The sequence below is a fragment of the Nycticebus coucang genome, chromosome 12 (genome assembly GCF_027406575.1).
Source record: "Nycticebus coucang isolate mNycCou1 chromosome 12, mNycCou1.pri, whole genome shotgun sequence".
Lineage (NCBI taxonomy): Eukaryota > Metazoa > Chordata > Mammalia > Primates > Lorisidae > Nycticebus > Nycticebus coucang.
This window is the reverse complement of record NC_069791.1, coordinates 100,030,093-100,047,867: the sequence shown is the minus strand read 5'-3', so window position 1 is coordinate 100,047,867 and position 17,775 is coordinate 100,030,093. Positions and strand designations below refer to the sequence as shown.

Sequence of the window (17,775 nt, the reverse complement as noted above, 5' to 3'; positions counted from 1 at the left end):
GAGGCATCCGGCCTCCCAGAAAGCACCGCGTCAGGGTCGTCCTCCTCTACTAGCGGCGGCGCGCGCGAATAGTTGCCGGCGTTCTGTGAGGACACTCCGAAGGGCGAGGGGCGGGCTTGGCCCTCCGGTGTCTAGCTTTCCGTTTTCTCCCGGAGCCTGGGTATGTGAGCTGTCCCTAGGGAACGCTCAGGGATGGCAGAAGCCGCAAAAGATGAGAGACTTTGCGAGGGTGGGAACCCGGCTGAAGCGGCCTCTGGGGAGAGCGGAGGCTGGTCTGTTACTGGGGAAGCAAGGCCAGGTAGGTGGTCTGCCACTCACCCTGGGCAGTGCCACCGGCTGGATTTGCGGTAAAGGTGTCCCTAGGCCGGTGGGAGAGGCTTCAGAGTGGGCTTGGCCTGGTAGAGGCTGTGCCGCTCTCAGCAGCAGGACTTTGAGGCCATATAGGAGTGAGGAAGTCACGTGTGGACGCCTCATGCGGCCTTGTAGTTGCTCCCTTGGCGAATCGTCAACTGCCCCCCGAAGGGCACCTGAGGGACCTCCTGTCTGAGTGGCACATTGTGGTCAGATTCAATTACCAACCTGCTTCTAAACAGATGTCCTTGTAATTGGACCCCAGATTTTTCTCATAGTTGATTGCTCTTTCGACAAGTATAAGTTAAACTGCTGTTCCCACAGGGATCTGCACTTCATACTTTCCAGAAGGCTGACCCTTGATCCAGTGGCTGGCTGCCATTGCTTCCTTCTGTTTGGCCTTTGAAATTTGGACAGCCTTTGGTTTTCATTCTCAGGATCTTTCTTTCAGCCTTCCTAAGAGTATCCTGTTCAGGACCTTCTGTTTGAGTTGTTATTTCCCTACTGCTTTTCCTTTCTAACTTACATTTCGGGTGGTCTTACTGCCCAAGCCACATAATGGAGTACAGTCAGGGCCTGCTTGGTCTTGTGGGTAATCCATGGTTTCTTTGTTTGCAGCTTGACTATATTGGCATATTTCTTTCAGTAAAACGTGGTTCTGGAAACCCCCAGAAACGAGTGTGGACTGTAGTTACAAAGTATGATGACTGCAAAAGTGGTTCCTAGGCCCCCAAAGCCAAAGCAGTCCTTTATACTGAGAGTTCCACCAGATTCCAAGCTGGGCCAAGACCTACTTCGAGATGCTACTAGTGGGCCCAAGACCATCCACCAGCTAGTTCTGGAGCACTTTCTTACTTTCTTGCCTAAGCCAAGCCTGGCCCAGCCCAGTCAGAAAGTCAAGGAGACCTTGGTTATCATGAAAGATGTGAGCTCAAGCCTTCAGAACAGAGGTGAGAACCCCATGTTTATTCCACTAGAAGAGAAAGAGGTAGGATTGGTTGAGGTAGTCATCCATGTTAATAATGAATTTGAGTTAGGATACTGTTTATTGAAAATGGAGTCAGTGTAATAGGTTTACATGTTGAAAACAAAGTATTTTCTTCTCAAGCTGGATCTTGAGTGATACACTATATATATGTAAAGTCACAGAATAAGAATAAACAGAGTGCATCTTTCTGTAGTGTCACTTTTACCCAAGCATTCTGGGGGAAATACTTTTCTAAGATAAAGAAATCATACAAATGATCAACTTGACTTCAGTTTATGTCAGTTTTTTTTTGTTTTTTTTTTTTGAGACAAAGTCTCTGATGCCCAGGCTAGAGTGCCATGGCATCAGCCTACCTACTGAAACTCCTGGGTTTAAGTGATTCTCCTGTCTCAGTCTTCCAAGTATCTGGGGCTACAGGTGTTTGTCACAATGTCTGACTAATTTATTTGTTTTATATACATATATATATATTTGTTGTTGTTGTTGTTTTTGTTTTTTAAAGTAGAGACAAGGTCTCACTTTTGCTCAGGCCGGTCTCAAACCCCTGAGCTCAAGGGATCTTCCCATTTTGGCTTCCCAGAGTGCTAAGATTACAGGCTTGAGCTACCACACCGAGCCAGTTTATATCAGATTTTAGAAATTTTGTACTTGCTTGGGGCATCTTCACTCTTTGCCTTCCTCCAAGCTCCCTTTAAGGAGCACTTTTGAGGGGCTCTTAAGGGACTCCTTTTTATAATGAGGTAACACCATGTAGATTCAAGATCCTGGGGTTTATAGCTTGAAACCTGTGAGAGCTCATAGAAAGGGCTATGTGTTGTTTGCCAAAGGATCTAGGACAGCCTGGCCTCAAGTGGTGAGTAGAGTCTCTGTATTAGAGCCATGGAGTTTTTCACTAACTACAGTTTCTTCTCTCCTCAGTGCATCCTCATTCCTTAGTGAAGCTCCTTCCCAGAGAAGGAGTCCAGCAGCAACAGGAGATACCTTCTCGATGTTTGAAAGCTGACCCTGATGTAGGTTCAGTTTTCGCATTCTCTGTCTGAGTATATCACCTTCCTGCTTGGCCAACTCTTCTATAAAAACACATTCTTAGGGGTCATCCACATTGGGCTTTTTTTTTTTCTGCTTTTACTCTGGCTCCTCACTGCCCTGCTATCATATATACACTGCACCCATGTAAAATTTATAGATAGATCCCTTTCACCATGCTTTACCATAATCTTTGCTTGTCAGCCATTTTTATCAGCAGGGCTATCAGGGAACCTGTTACTAAGAGGAAAAGGGCCTCTTGCTCTTTCAGGAGCCAGTTGTGTTTGAAGACTTGAACATATTTCACTCCCAAGAAGAATGTGTGAGCTTGGATCCTGGTCAACAACCTACCTCAGAGAAGGAAGATAATAATGATGTGGGGGAGATGATGTTACTGGGTAAGAAATCAAGTCCTTTGTTCAGATTCTATGCCATAAGGAAAGTGTGTCCTTCACTTCTTGAGCTTTTGAGGCACTATTCACACCTGCTAAGAACACATATGTTTTATTTTTGATTTATCCTGTGTGGTAGAGCCTAGCCACAGAGCTGCAGTTATAGAGGCCATTTTCCCTATATCCTGGGGAAAGCTAGGGGAGAGAGGACTTCTCTTGGTAAGGAAGACCTTCAAATATAGAAATTGTGAATACACCATTTTGAACCTACTCTGTGGATCCTATTCTCACAGCAGATATATTCTGAATTAATGTTTTCATTGGATATATGGCTAACTCTTTTAAGCTCCTCCCCACTGTTTTTTGTGATGGAACTGAGGCAGAGAGGGGTTAAGAAATTTGCTAAAGATCACACAGCTGTAAGCACAGTAGCAGGGATTTGGACTTATGGAATTTAATATCAGACTTTGCAATCATGACCCAGAATTGTACTTCCTCCTGAATGCATTTCTCATCATTGTGTATGTGACTTTCCTATGCCACACAGTAAATACATAGACTAACAAAAGCTCATTAGCAATTAAAAAAAAAAAGGTCTGTGCATTCTTTTCATGATATTTGACATCACAGATGAAAAGAGTCCCCAGCTTGGCACCCGTGGCTCAAGCGGCTAAGGCACCAGCCATATACACCTGAGCTGGTAGGTTCGAATCCAGCCTGGGTCCACCAAACAACAATGACGGCTGCAACCAAAAAATAGCTGGGCATTGTGGCGGGTGCCTGTAGTCCCAGCTACATGGGAAGTAGAGGCGGGAGAATCTCTTGATCCCAGGAATTGGAGGTTGCTGTGAATGCCTCGGCACTCAACCCACGGTGACAGCTTGAGGCTCTGTCTCAAAAAAAAGAAGAAAGAAAGAAAAGTCCTCACACAGCTTGGCGCCTGTAGCACGGTGGTTATGGCACCAGCCACATACACTGGGGGTGGTGGGTTCCATCCTGGCCTGGGTCAGCTAAGCCACAACAATTGCAACAAAAAATAGCCAGGCATTGTGGCAGGCATCTGTAGTCCCATTTACTTGGGAGGCTGAGGCAAGAGTATCGCTTTAGCCTAAGTGAGGACACCATGGCACTCTACCAAGTGTGACAACTTGAGACTCTGTCTCAAAAAAAAAAAAAGTCCTCACAAAATCAGCATGTAGCCTGTGGGCAACAGGTTGGACACCTGCCTGCATATGGTTGGTGAGTGGGGCCTTCTATATCTGTTCTCTTTTTCCAATAACGGTAGATAGGGCTAAATATGAACTAATCTGGCAGCATCCTGTCTATAGCCTGCCTAAGAAAACTTCTTTTCTCTAGAAATATGCTGCTACCCTAAAGATAGATGCCTTCACAAAAGTCTTTACCAGTAAATACAGTAAATGTTTGCACCTTCTGTCAGACAAAAGCTTAATCTTCCTGATTTATAAACCCTTCTTAGAAAAAGAGAAAAGAAAGGCCACAACAATTTCACTAAGATAAATTACCCTTAATCATGTGAAAAGATGTCTAGCCCTACTCAGTTGCAAAAGCAAATTAAACCTCTACTAAGTTAACATTTCTTTTTTTGTCTGTCAGTTTTATAGAAATCAAAACACATCAATGGATAGGTTGTTGGGAAAAGGTATATTGGTAGTGGGTATGAAAAATGGGACAGTCCCTGTGTGTGTGAATTTGTAACTACTTATATTACAAATGTATTTTCCCTTTGATCCAGCACTTCTAGGTAGGAATTTGACCTATAGCTGTAGCCACAGAATACATTTAGATGAAATGCAGGCTGGGCACAGTGACTCACACCTGTAATCCTAGAACTCTGGGAGGCTGAGGCAGGAGGATTGCTTGAGTTCAGGAGTTTCAGACCAGCCTGATCAAGAGTGAGACACCATCTCCACTAAAAATAGAAAAGTAGCCGAACATCAAGGCAGGAACCTGTAATCCCAGTCACTCAAAAGGCTGAGGTGGGAGGATTTCTTGAGCCTAAGAGTTTGAAGTTGCTGTGAGCTACAGTGATGCCACACTGCTGTACCCAGGGTGACAGAGTAAGACTCTGTCTCAAAAAAAAAGTACAGGGGCAGCGCCTATGGCTCAGTGGGCAGGGCTCCGGCCCCATATACCAAGGGTGGCAAGTTCAAACCCTGCCCCGCCGAACTGCAACAAAAAAGCCAGGCGTTCTGGCGGGCGCCTGTAGTCCCAGCTACTCTGGAGGCTGAGGCAAGGGAATCGCCTAAGCCCAGGAGTTGGAGGTTGCTGTGAGCTGTGTGATGCCACGGCACTCTCCTGAGGGCGATAAAGTGAAACTCTGTCTCTACAAAAAAAAAAAAGTACAAACAAGGATATTTGTTATGGTATTGTTTGTAAAAACAAAATTAGAGACAATCCAAGTGTATATCTGTAGGGAACTAGTTGAATATGGTGTGTTCAGGCATCATACCATGATAATCTCTATGCACTGAGATATTGTGATGAGAAAGGCAAGTAGTAAAAATATACCTATTGTGTTATATAAGAAAGGAAGAGAGAAAGTATTGCTTAAAGAGACAACAGAAGAATAAAAAGAAATTTATAAAAATTGTCTCGGCACCTGTGGCTCAAGTGGCTAAGGCGCCAGCCACATACACCTGAGTTGGCGGGTTCGAATCCATCCCGGGCCTGCAAAACAACAGTGACAGCTGCAACCAAAAAATAGCTGGGCATTGTGGCAGCGCCTGTAGTCCCAGCAACTTGGGAGGTGGAGGCAGGAGAATAGCTTAAGCCCAAGAATTTGAGGTTGCTGTGAGCTATGATGCCACGGCACCCTACCCAAGGTGACGGTTTGAGGCTCTGTCTCAAAATTAAAAAAAAAAAAAACAACTATAAAAACTGGAGGCTGAATAGAATGGATGGGAAAAGGCATTAGAGTAAGGCATCTCAGTATATAACTTTCCATCTTTTGATTTTTAAGGCATACAAATGTGTTACGTATTAAAATTTTAATTTTAAAGATGAGTACACCAAAGAAATGTAAAATATATTCATTGACACTTTCAAGAGAAATAGGAGTTTCAGTGAATTCCCCTCAAAAGATACTTAGTTCTTTAAAATTAATACAACCTAACATTTACAATCATTTATAAAACACTGGCTGCAATTTCTTAAAACTGAAACAAAATGAAGAAACCTAGTATACCACTAGTAATACCATTAACTAGACTTTCTAAAGTAATAAGATTAAAAGAGGGGGCAGCGCCTGTGGCTCAGTGAGTAGGACGCCGGCCCCATATGCCGAGGGTGGCGGGTTCAAACCCAGCCCCAGCCAAACTGCAACAAAAAAATAGCCGGGCGTTGTGGCGGGCGCCTGTAGTCCCAGCTGCTCGGGAGGCTGAGGCAAGAGAATTGCGTAAGCCCAAGAGTTAGAGGTTGCTGTGAGCTGTGTGACACCACAGCACTCTACCCGAGGGCGGTACAGTGAGACTCTGTCTCTACAAAAAAAAAAAAAGATTAAAAGAGGAATGAAGAGGAATAAATTTTAGAAAGGGAGGGAACCAAAGTATTTGTACTTAGGAAAGAATCCACTAAAACCTTATCTAGCATCTTCATTATCCAAAGGAAGTGATTCAAAAGAATAAGAGAAAAAAGTCTATTGGTGTGAAACTTTCCAGGTCCCACAGAGATGTCACATTTCAGCTTCAAGATCAGCCCCATGTCTGAGTGGCTGATTTGAATCCTTTCCTTTATTCTGTTAGCTTTTCAACATTGAATGATCCCTTGTACCACAAGTATGTTTACAGCATACTTTGTTTTTGCTGTGTTACCTACTGTTTATAATCTACTATTTTGCACAGACTTTTTAAAAATTATAACCTAGGCTGTGCGCAGTGGCTCATGCCTATATTCCTAGCACTCTGGGAGGCAAAGGTGGGTGGATTGCTGGAGCTCACGAGTTCGAGAGCAGCCTGAGCAAGAGTGAAACCCTGTTTCTAAAAAATAAAAATAAAAAATAGCCAGGCATTGTAGCAGGTGCCTATAGCCCCAGCTACTGAGGAGGCTGAGGCAATAGGCCTCACTTGAGGCCGAGAGTCTCAGGTTGCTGTGAGGTATGATGCCAGGGCACTCTACCCAGGGAAACAAAGTGAGACTCTATTTTATCAAAAATAAATACAAATAAAAATTATAACCTATAGAAAAGCTTACAGATAAGTATACAGCCCACATCTTTATAAAATGTACACGCATATCTAACTACCACTCCGAATCAACTACTACTAGTACCCTAGAAATCCTTGTGCCTCCTACAAGGTCACTAGGCACCTTCCTCCCCAAAGAAAAACACTCTTGACTTTGTTTGTTTGTTTTGCAGTTTTTGGCCAGGGCTGGATTTGAACCCGCCACTTCTGGCATGTGGGGATGGCACCCTACCCCTTTGAGCCACAGGGGCCGCCCCACTCTTGACTTTAATAGCATAGTTTCATTTGATCAGGTGTGGATCTTTATGGTCAATTTTTTTTTTTTTTTATTTGAGACAGAGTCTCACTTTGGTGCCCTCAGTAGGCATCACATCTCACAGCAACCTCCAACTCTTGGGCTTAAGCGATTCTCTTGCCTCAGCCTCCCAAGTAGCTGGGAATACAGGCGCCCACCACAATGCCTGGCTATTTTTTGGTTGTAGTAGTTGTTGTTTGGACGGTTCAGTTTGGGCTCAAACTCGCCACCTTCAGTGTATGTGGCTGGCACCCTAGCCGCTGAGCTATAGGCGCCAAGCCTAGCCAAATATTCTTTTGTGTGAATATGCTATGCCTTTAGTTTTGGTCATTTGAATTGTTTCTAGTTTTTCATTGTCTAGAATACCATACTATTATTCAATGATATAATATCATTACTTAATATAGTGAAAACCTGTAAGCAGTGTGTTTTACCATTCATTTATTAGACTCCTAAAGACAGTGGCATCATGGTGTCCTGTATGACTTATGTTTTTTATCCCCTAGTTCCTTAGCTGAGTGCTCTACACAGAGTATAGGTCAATATGCACTTGTTAGTAATTGGTGCCTATGGAGAAAGCAAACAGATGAAGTCTTTCAGTACATCCCTCTTTTTTTTTTTTTTTTTTTTTAAGTAAAAAGAGGATTGTGTTACTTGCATGAGGGCGATGGAAACATTTACCAGTTATGTATCCCACTTTCAGTAAGAGTAAAAGAATGTTGATGGTAGTAGTCCAGTCCTAAGATTTCTGACTTTCAAGGTTACCATGTTATGAGAAATCTGAGTTGTTTTTTCCTGTCTGATTTTGTCATATTCCTCAAATTTTATTAAATATTCTGTTTCAACAGTCAATGACAGTAATCCTGGGGATGATGATTTTCAGAAAGAATGTGTGGAGAATGGAGATAGTGGAGAAAAGTCTTTAGATTGTGATGAAATGGATTGTTCCTTGGTCTCTGAGCAACCTCTAGACTGCCAAGAAGAAGAAAGACTGAATACATCTGTTTCAAAGAAAAGGAAAATGAGAAATCTTTTAGTTACCATTGAAAATGATACTCCACTAGAAGAACTTTCAAAATATGTGGATATCAGTGTTATTGCACTTACTCGAAATCGGAGAACAAGGAGATGGTACACTTGTCCACTCTGTGGGAAGCAGTTTAATGAAAGTTCTTACCTTATTTCCCACCAGCGGACTCATACTGGAGAAAAACCCTATGACTGTAGTCACTGTGGGAAAAGCTTCAATCATAAAACAAACCTCAATAAACATGAACGAATCCATACAGGAGAGAAACCTTATTCCTGTTCTCAGTGTGGGAAAAACTTTCGTCAGAATTCTCATCGGAGTCGCCATGAAGGAATCCACATAAGGGAGAAGATATTTAAGTGTCCAGAATGTGGGAAAACCTTCCCCCAAAATGAAGAATTTGTGCTTCATCTGCAGAGTCATGAGGCTGAGAGGCCATATGGTTGTAAAAAATGTGGGAGAAGATTTGGTAGGTTGTCAAACTGTACCCGGCATGAGAAAACCCACTCAAAATGTAAGACTCGAAAGCAGAAGTGATGTTAGGAAAGGTCTTATGGTCCTATCTGAACCTGAAAAGTTTCATAAGGAATTCTGAATTCCCAGGCTGCCTAAAAAAATACAGATATGTGAAAACCTCATAATAGTCAAAATTGGGTAAATACCAATCTTGGCTGAAACCTCAGACTATTAGAAAATTCACAGGGAAAGAAACATCTTCAAGGGCTATACCTCAGCATCTAGTCTCTTTGACCTAAGGAACTTTCTTTTGTGACATTGTGCAAGAATGTACAAATCACAGATCCCTACCCCCAAGAAAGACTTTGAATATGAGTTTGGAGGCTGTTTACTTGCAAGGTGAACAGAGTGACTCTTACCTACTGAAAGTATATCCATCTTCCCTTTCCCATGGGAATTTATACTTGAGAAATACTTGAGTTCCTTATCTGGAACTGTGTTCTCTTGAAAGAACCAAACTACTGATTTGTTAAGCCAGTAGATTCTAACAGCAATTCATATATTCCTCTCAGAAATACCTATTAAGTCTTTTTTTTTTTTTGTAGAGACAGAGTCTCACTGTACCGCCCTCGGGTAGAGTGCTGTGGCGTCACATGGCTCACAGTAACCCCCAACTCTTGGGCTTATGTGATTCTCCTGCCTCAGCCTCCCGAGCAGCTGGGACTACAGGCGCCCGCCACAACGCCTGGCTATTTATTAAGTCTTGAATGTTGAAAGGAATTGTTTGCTTTGGAATACAGGAAAATACAGCAATTGAATGTCTCACTTTTATTTGTATGTGGTCTAAACTAATGATCAATTTCAATAACAATTTGTGGTGAAAATTGACTTTTATAGAAATTCTTTTTATAACATAATTTAAAGGTGTTCACTGTTCTTACTATATTTGTTCACCTGTTAATCTCAAACAGCTGTCTCATGCCTCTCCTTGCTGAAAGAAGTTTGGTGCATCCAGCCCCACTACTAGAAAAGCTCTTCAGAATTTTGTTCCTCTGCTGAGCGTGGATCTCACATGCTGGGAAGGAAGCTCAAAGAGTTTGGAGAGGAGGGGCAGACCTGGAGACAAGAAAAAGTTGCTTGGATCCATGTCTGGTCATTGACTTTACCATACGTTTAAGTGCCCTCTACATAGTCATCAGACCCTTGAGAATGAGGTGGTCACTACCTCATAAGGCAAAATGTTGTGTATTTACAAATTAAATCTCCAGTGGTTAGCTCATATTGCCTCCAAGAGACATAATGCCATGTGTCATCATCATAGTGGACTTTTGTTAGTCTTTGGCCTCCTGATAACTCAGACCTTCCTGTCTTCTCTGCCTAGAGGCAAGGCCAGCAGTGCCTTTATGGGACCAATCCTATGGTACGACTTAGGGACTCAATCAGTTTTACGTTTCCCAAAGTTTTACATTGGTATTTTGATTGAATGGATTAATTCTATAAACTATTTGGGAAAAATTAACTGCAGATTTTGTTTCCATCTAGAAACATGCCTTTCTTTTTATTAGAGTCTTACATTCCTGAGTGAATTTTTTTAATTATCTTCACTTAAGTTCTAAACAATTTTATTGTAAATAGCTTTTTCCATTATATTTTTCTAGTTATTTCTCTACATAGGAAAGTTATTTTTAATTATATATTTGTATAACAAGCCACCTCACTGAATGTTCTTAATTTCCAATAATTTCTTGGTTTATTAGTTCTGTTTGTGGTAAAATTATATCATCCACAAATAATAGTTTTGGTGTTTTTTTCCTTCTGTTTATTGGTCTGTTTTGGGTTTTGGGCTTTTTATACATGTAATTCTAGAGTTTATTGGTTTGGTACAAACCATTCTGAAAGAAGGAAATTTTATGATACAATTCAGTCCTGAATCATAAATTAAAAACAACAGAAAACCCACACAACACTTAAAGGCCACAGAAGAACCATCCTTTAAGAACTTTGGTACTCGGGAGGCTGAGGCAAGAGAATCGCGTAAGCCCAAGAGTTAGAGGTTGCTGTGAGCCGTGTGACGCCACAGCACTCTATCCGAGGGCGGTACAGTGAGACTCTGTCTCTACAAAAAATAAAAATAAAAAAGAACTTTGGTACTATTTCAAACCAATAGTACCAAAAAATTCAGGAGCAAAACTGGTTGTCAACAAGTTACTTTTTGCCAACTATTAGATAGGGACACTAGGACCAGTGCTAGGATCTAAGGCAACATTGTGCCAGGGAGGCTATAATGCAGGGGCTCACCTGTGCACCCAGAAAACAAAGGCAAAGCCACTGGGCAGTGACTAGAGAAGGTTGAGGTCCCCAGGTCAGGAGCCCTGTCCCCTGCTTAAGAGTCAGGTGTTTGCCAGTCTTTCTATGACTGTATGTCTCCAAGGCCCGTTTTTTAAAGTGTAGGTGGGTAATGCTGCCATAACCAAAGCCCACCCTCATGTGGGGAGGTACCCTGGGTCAAGGTAACAAGCCAGTCCAGCTCCTACTGTCCCCAGAGGGCAGGCCAGTGCCGCTGGGTTTCTGCTCCCACTTGTCCCAGGGCAGGAAGGACTATGTCTAGGAGGAGGGATGGCCCAAAGGACCACTGCCTAACTCAAGCGCCCTTGGGAAGCTATTAGACAAGTAAAGAGTGTGGGGAGGGAAGATAAGACATTGAAAGGCAGGGTGCGGTAGCTCACACCTGTACTACTAACACTGGAAGGCCGAGGCAGGTAGATTGCCTGAGCTCACAGGTTCTAGACAAGGTTCTCACTTTGTTGCCCTTTGTAGAGTGCTGTGGAGTCATATATCTCAGAGCAACATCAAACTCTTGGGCTCAAGTGACTCTTGCCTCAGCCTCCCAAGTAGCAGGGATTATAATGCCCGGATATTTTTTGGCCGTTGTTTTTTATTTAGCAGACCCAGGCCTGTTTAAACCCACCAGCCCTGGTGTACGTGGCTGGTGCCCTAACCACTGAATTATAGACGCTGAGTCCAGTGGTCTCTTTATTTAAGAATATTATAGGAGCATAAATGTTTTCGTTACATAAATTGCTTTTGTACAGTTTGAGTCAAAGTTATGTGTGCCCATCACCCAGATAGTTTGCATTGTAGATATGTAGTATGCATTCATTCTAGATATGAATTTACTTATCCCCTCCTCCCTCCCACCTTCTTGACTTCCCATGAGTGTTACTTCCATGTGAGCACGTAAGTGCACTATTTGCTCTTGAATCCATACCAGTTTCACGTTTAACACTTTCACTTCAAGAACTGTTTTTGTCAAGGTCATCAACAATTTTCAATTTCCAATATTTCAATAGTCTTACGCCATCTGTCTTGGAGTTTGACATGACTGATCATTCCTTTTCCCCAGTTTACAGGATACCACTTTGTCCTGGCATTTTGCCTACTTGATTGGCTGTTCCTTCTTGGTCTGTATCGGGTTTTCTTCCTAAAGGCTCTAAATCAGTGGCTCTCAACGTTGGCTGCCTACTGGAATCACCTGGAAGGCTTTTTTTTAAATGTTAAGGCCCAGAGCATGCCCTAGACCAGTAAAATCAAAATCAGGTAGTAATATTTTTAAGGTTCTGTTAAAAAATTATTCAATGATACTTGCCAGAGCATGGAAGGAAAACTATTAGGGTCATCACTATACCTATTTTGATGGGTGAGTCCTGCAGTGGGGAAGATTAGGCTTAACTCTAAATATAGCATGAGCAAGTGAGACTTTATAGCCAAGGAACAGGGTAGGAGTGGATGGAAATTTACTAAGAGAAAGTGGTAAAAGAGACTCTGGCTAAACTGACCTAACAGGATTCCTGCTGAAGACAGGCCAAGGTGATCAGATATCACCTGGAGTAGTGGTTACCAGCCTTTTTGGCACCAGAGACTGGTTTCATGGAAGCAAATTTTTCCATGGGCCTGGGGGTGGGGGGTGGGAGGTGGGATCTGAGGAGGTTGAGCTTAGGCAATGATGTAAGTGGAGGGGGAGTGGCTATAAATACAGATCAAGTTTCACTCAATCATCCACTGCTCCTGCTGTGTGGCCCAGTTCCCAACAGGCCATTGACTGGTACCAGTCCAAGGCCTGGGACCTGAAGAATTGGGGGATAGTGGAAGATAAGAGACCTGATCAGTTATCAAGGGTGGGGGATTTCTTTGTAAACTGACTTAGCACAGCTCTTTGCCAAAGCTAGGTCTTACAAAGAAGTGCACAGGTGTGCATAGGAGAAAGTTCAGAAGCCTGACTAAAGTTTGAACAAGCAAAGAATTTTTGTCAGCTCTCAGGTAATTCCAATGGTCAGCCAAAGTGAGAGCCACTGTTCTGCCCGTTGACATGCCCCAGGGCTAATGTCCTATCCTACTTCCTGTCTCTTATGTGGATGCTAGGTCTCTGTATAAGATTTTTCAACACTAGGAGCACAATAGAATCACTAAGGTAGCTTCTAACTGTGGCTCCCTCTCAGAAAATATGATTACATTGGTCTGGGGGTGGGAGAGTGAATGGCTCTTTGATCTCACCCAAATTTGTGGTACTAAGTATTATTCATATAATTGACATGTATAGAATATTTCACCCAACACATTCTTCTCAAGCTTACATTAAAAATTTGCCAAGATAGATCACATTATGGGTCATAAAACATCCTTAGCAAATTGAAAAGAACAGAAATCATATAAAGCAAGCTCTCATATCAAATAGAATTAAACCAGAATCAATAACAGATATATAGCTAGAAAATCCCAAAACGTTTGGAGGTTAAATAACACTTCTAAACAACAAGTGGGTCAAAGAAGAAAAACAATTTACCAATATTTGTGAAATACCGCAAAAGCAGTACTTACAGGGAAATGGATAGCACTGAATGCATATATTGGAAAATAAGGATGTAAAATAATCTAAGCTTCCATCTTACAAAACTAGAAGATAAAGAACAAATTAAATCCAAAGTAAGCAAAAAATAATAATTACAGCAGAAATCAATGAATTGAAAAGAGACAATCAATGAAAACAAAAGCCAGTTCTTTGAAAATAATAAAATTGACAGCTCGGTGCCCATAGCTCAGTGAGTAGGGCACCAGCCACATACATCGAAGCTGGCAGGTTCAAGCCCTGCCCAAGCCAGCTAAACAACAATGACAACTGCAATCAAAAAATAGCGGGCGTTATGGTGAGCGCATGTAGTACCAGTTACTCGGGAGGCTGAGGCAAGAGAATTGCTTAAGCCCAAAGAGTTTGTGGTTGCTATGAGCTGTGACACTACAGTACTCTATAGAGGGCCACAAAGTGAGACTCTGTCTCAAAACAAATAAATAAATAAATAATAATAATAAAATTGACAAACCTCTAGCCAGGCTAACCAATAAAAAAGAAAGGAGATACAGATTACTACTATCAGAAACTGATCTCATGGACATTAAAAATGATAAAAGAAATATTAATGATTCCATGCCCATAAATTTAATAACCTAGATGAAATGGACCTCAACCTTGGCTGCCTACTGGACCATCCTTAAAGGACACAATCTTCCAAAACTCACACAAGGAAAAATTGATAATCTAAGTAGGTCTGAACCTATTAAATAGGCCAGTGAATAATCTAGCAAAGTATTCAACAGACTGGAGCAATGAAGTAATAAGGATGACTATGTGAGCTGCGAACAGGTTCACACAAACACTGGCTAGATCAAGAAGCAAGAAACCCATTTAACATTGGCTTAAACAAAAAAGGACTTATTTTCTGACGTAAGTGTTGGAGGGGGCAGTTACTGCCATTGGTTCAATTATCAGTATTAGTGTTCTCTTGGACAAGCTCTCACAATCTCAGGATGGCTGCTCCATCCATTCTTGTGACAGTAAACAAGGAAAAATGGGAAGGTCAACTCCAGCAAAACTGTGTCACATGGCTATCGCTAGCTGAAGGCACATATTTAGCAAATAAAGCCTCTATGGTAGAGGCAGAGAAGGAAGAAAGGGTTTAGATTGGATGCGATTGAGCCAAACTATAGTCTGACACCTCTAGTCTATCGAACTATTCTCTGGCAAAACATGTTAAAATTATCATGGCAAGGCAGCTCAGTGGGTAGGGCACCAGCCACATACACCTAGGGTGGCGGGTTTGAACCTGGCCCGGGCCAGCTAGGGCAACAATGACAACTGCAACAAAAAAATAGCTGGGTGTTGTGGCTGGTGCCTGTAGTCCCAGCTACTCGGGAGGCTGAGGCAAGAGAATCGCTTAAGTCCAAGAGTTTAAGGTTGCTGTGAACTGTGAAATCACAGCACTCTAGAGAAGGCAACAAAGTGAGACTCTGTCTCGAAAAGAAAAAAAGAGACAGTGAGAGAGATGGGTCCATATAGAGCAAAATGTACCCCTGTCATGTCAGGGTGTAATTTGGCAATCAAGATCAAAGACTATCCCAGCAAAGTAATTAATTCTTTGTGTGTTTTATAATTTCATTTTAAGAATGATAGCTTTTTAATATTATGTATTTGTGGTTTATCTTTTAATTTTTTAAATAATTTTTATATGGTATTTGTTTTATGTTAATGTTCCCTTCTTTTACTATTTTCTATTATTAAATATTTATGTCCGGTAGAGATCATTTTTACATGTTCTTGAACTATGCAATCTTATCCTATTCTATTACTTCAAATAATAATAAATCATTATAATTATATTCCCTTTTACAGAAAACCTTTGAAACATTTTGTATAACCTGTACAGAAAGATGATTTACTATTTAGTATTATGATCAGTTATTATTATTTTCAAACTATAAAGTATTATGAAAAAATGCAGAATAACTTAACAGGTGAACAAATACCTACGAAAGAAAAATACAGAATAACTCATTATTTGGGGAATTCCTGAGAATTCCAAGGTCTTACTCATAAATTCTGAAGATGAATCAATTTGGGAGTTTGGAAATACTCTCAGAAAGAAGGATCAAGTCCATCATACTCGTAGAATTGGTGCAAAGGCCATCTAGGAAGGAAGAAAGAGAGTTGGCTAGTTCACAAGGTCACAGTGAATACAGTGGAGCATGGGAGGGTTGAGGGTATTTGCTGGATACCCTGAATCTTGTTAAGGACAGTCTGTGCCTTTGAAGATTGGGGAAGTAGAGAAGAATTCAGTCAGTGCACTTACATTACTTATATAATCAGGGGAACCAGAATTACCTGAACTCAACAACACAGAGCCATGAACCACTGAGGGTAAATGGGTATTTTAACAGGTTTTGATATTTGGGCAGGATAAAGTCCATTAATTCACTTTGGTGTAGCTTTAATTTCTAACTGTCAAGTGTGTTCCTTGCTACTGGAATGTTACTGCGGCCCAGGCCCTTTCAGCTGGGAAAGAAATGTACGCACATACGTGAACATGAATTTCTACATCTATCCATACTAAAAATGTCACACATTTATGTCATTTCTATATCTATCTGTACCAAAACCCAATGAATTCACACCAGCCAGCTCCTGTAATTCCAAAGCAACCCCACAGAATTTATTATAGCCTTCCCTCTTTTCCTCTTTGTAACTCCCTTCTCTACCAGTGAGAAATATTGGCTCACATTGGCCTTGTCACATTAACTTATTTATCCAGCCTTCTTGGATGTAGCCCATCTCCTGACCCTGCCAGGCTGCCTGCTGGGTCAGCCGTTGCAGCCTGAGTACTGGCAGGCCCTTGAGAACCAATGCCTTTGCCACCTGCCCCTGCAATAAGCTAGCCATCCTTGAATAAGAATTGTGTGCACCCATTTTTACCCTTCAGTTCTCTGGACCAGTGGCTCACAATTGAGGGTGATTTTACTCAAAAGGGAATATTGGACAATGTTTGGTTGTTACAACTGTGGGGAAGCAACTGATACATAGTGGAAAGAGGCAAAAGATGCTGCTAAACGTCACAATGCACAGGACAGCCCCCACCACAGAGAACAATCCAGTTCAGAATGTCAGAAGTGCTGAGATTGGGATTCCCAGCCAATGAGATTTGTATTATTCAAACACATACAGAAATAACTTTACCCCACATGTATTACATTCCTAAGCCTGCCACGTCACATTGTCAGAGATTAAAAACAACAGAAATTTATTCTCTCACAGTTTAGGAAGCCAGAATCAAGGTGTCAGCAGGGCTGGTTCTTTCTGGAATCTCTGAAGGAGAATTGATCCATGCCCCTTTCCTAGCTTCTGGTGACTGTGGGTAACCCATGACATTCCTTGGCTTGCAGGCTTGTCACCATGATCTCTGCCTCCCTCTCACATGGCCTTCTCCCAGTGTCTCTGTGTGTCTCTCATCTGGCTGTGATAAGAACATGTGTCATTGGGCTTAGGGCCCACCTGGTTAACCAGGATGATGTCTTCTCAAAATCCTTAATTTACTTATATCTGTAAAGACCTTTTCTTCAAAAAGGTCACAGGTTACAGGTGGACATACTGGGGTGAGGGGGAGCACCATTTAATCCACTATTCATTTCAGGCCTTATGAATTTACTTCTAACAGCTAACTCTGAGAAGGCTGCTGTGATTATCACCACTATAGGGCACAGACAGAATTGCAGTCATGCTCTCTTGGGCTCAGAGTTGAGCCTCTCAAGTTTGCCAGAAGAAGCAAACATTCCTTTGGCCAAAACAGGGCCAAGGGTAAGCAGGAGCAGATTCCTGTCTCAGCCCCCCGGGTTATCTTGGACTACAGGCAAGTTGCACCACACCTGAATTTTTTACTATTTGCAGAGATGAAGAGTTTGCAGTAGGGCGTGGGGAGGGAGGGGAAGCAGGGGGTTCCCTTTGTTTCCCAGGCTTCTCTTATACCAACATCTTCAAGCAATCCTCCTCCCTTGGCTTCCCAAAGTGGGGGATTACAGATATAGTTTCTTAAATGTAAATTCAAAGTACAGAAGAGCTTATGGTTTGTAATAGGCAGAGTCTCACAGCTCCCCTTAACTGGAATACAAAATCACATTTTTGTTTCTTTTTTTTTTTCTTTGCAGTTTTGGCCCGG

General features: G+C 42.0%; 1 protein-coding gene across 4 annotated transcripts; it reads left to right on the top strand.

Annotated features, from left to right (window-relative positions):
• The first annotated feature begins 26 nt into the window (after positions 1-26).
• Positions 27-10,693, top strand: ZNF200 (zinc finger protein 200). Of its 4 annotated transcripts, none has more exons than XM_053557326.1 (5): positions 27-160; positions 998-1,301; positions 2,258-2,349; positions 2,637-2,763; positions 8,103-10,686. In XM_053557326.1, exons 2-5 carry the CDS (start codon positions 1,052-1,054, stop codon positions 8,819-8,821), a joined length of 1,188 nt encoding a protein of 395 aa, XP_053413301.1. In that variant the 5' UTR covers positions 27-160; positions 998-1,051; the 3' UTR covers positions 8,822-10,686. The 4 variants fall into 4 exon arrangements, with proteins under 4 accessions (XP_053413301.1, XP_053413302.1, XP_053413305.1 ...); XM_053557327.1 differs by having other exon boundaries at positions 44-1,301; positions 8,103-8,753; positions 9,712-10,689; XM_053557330.1 differs by having other exon boundaries at positions 44-1,301; positions 9,712-10,693.
• The last annotated feature ends 7,082 nt before the right edge of the window (positions 10,694-17,775 follow it).

Bases quoted from the DNA above. Each gene is read 5' to 3' on its own strand.
- ZNF200 (XM_053557326.1), top strand. From the start codon at position 1,052: ATGATGACTGCAAAAGTGGTTCCTAGGCCCCCAAAGCCAAAGCAGTCC. The intron at 1,302-2,257 runs GTGAGAACCCCA...TTCTCTCCTCAG, and splicing joins CTCAAGCCTTCAGAACAGAG to TGCATCCTCATTCCTTAGTG. The intron at 2,764-8,102 runs GTAAGAAATCAA...CTGTTTCAACAG, and splicing joins GGGGGAGATGATGTTACTGG to TCAATGACAGTAATCCTGGG.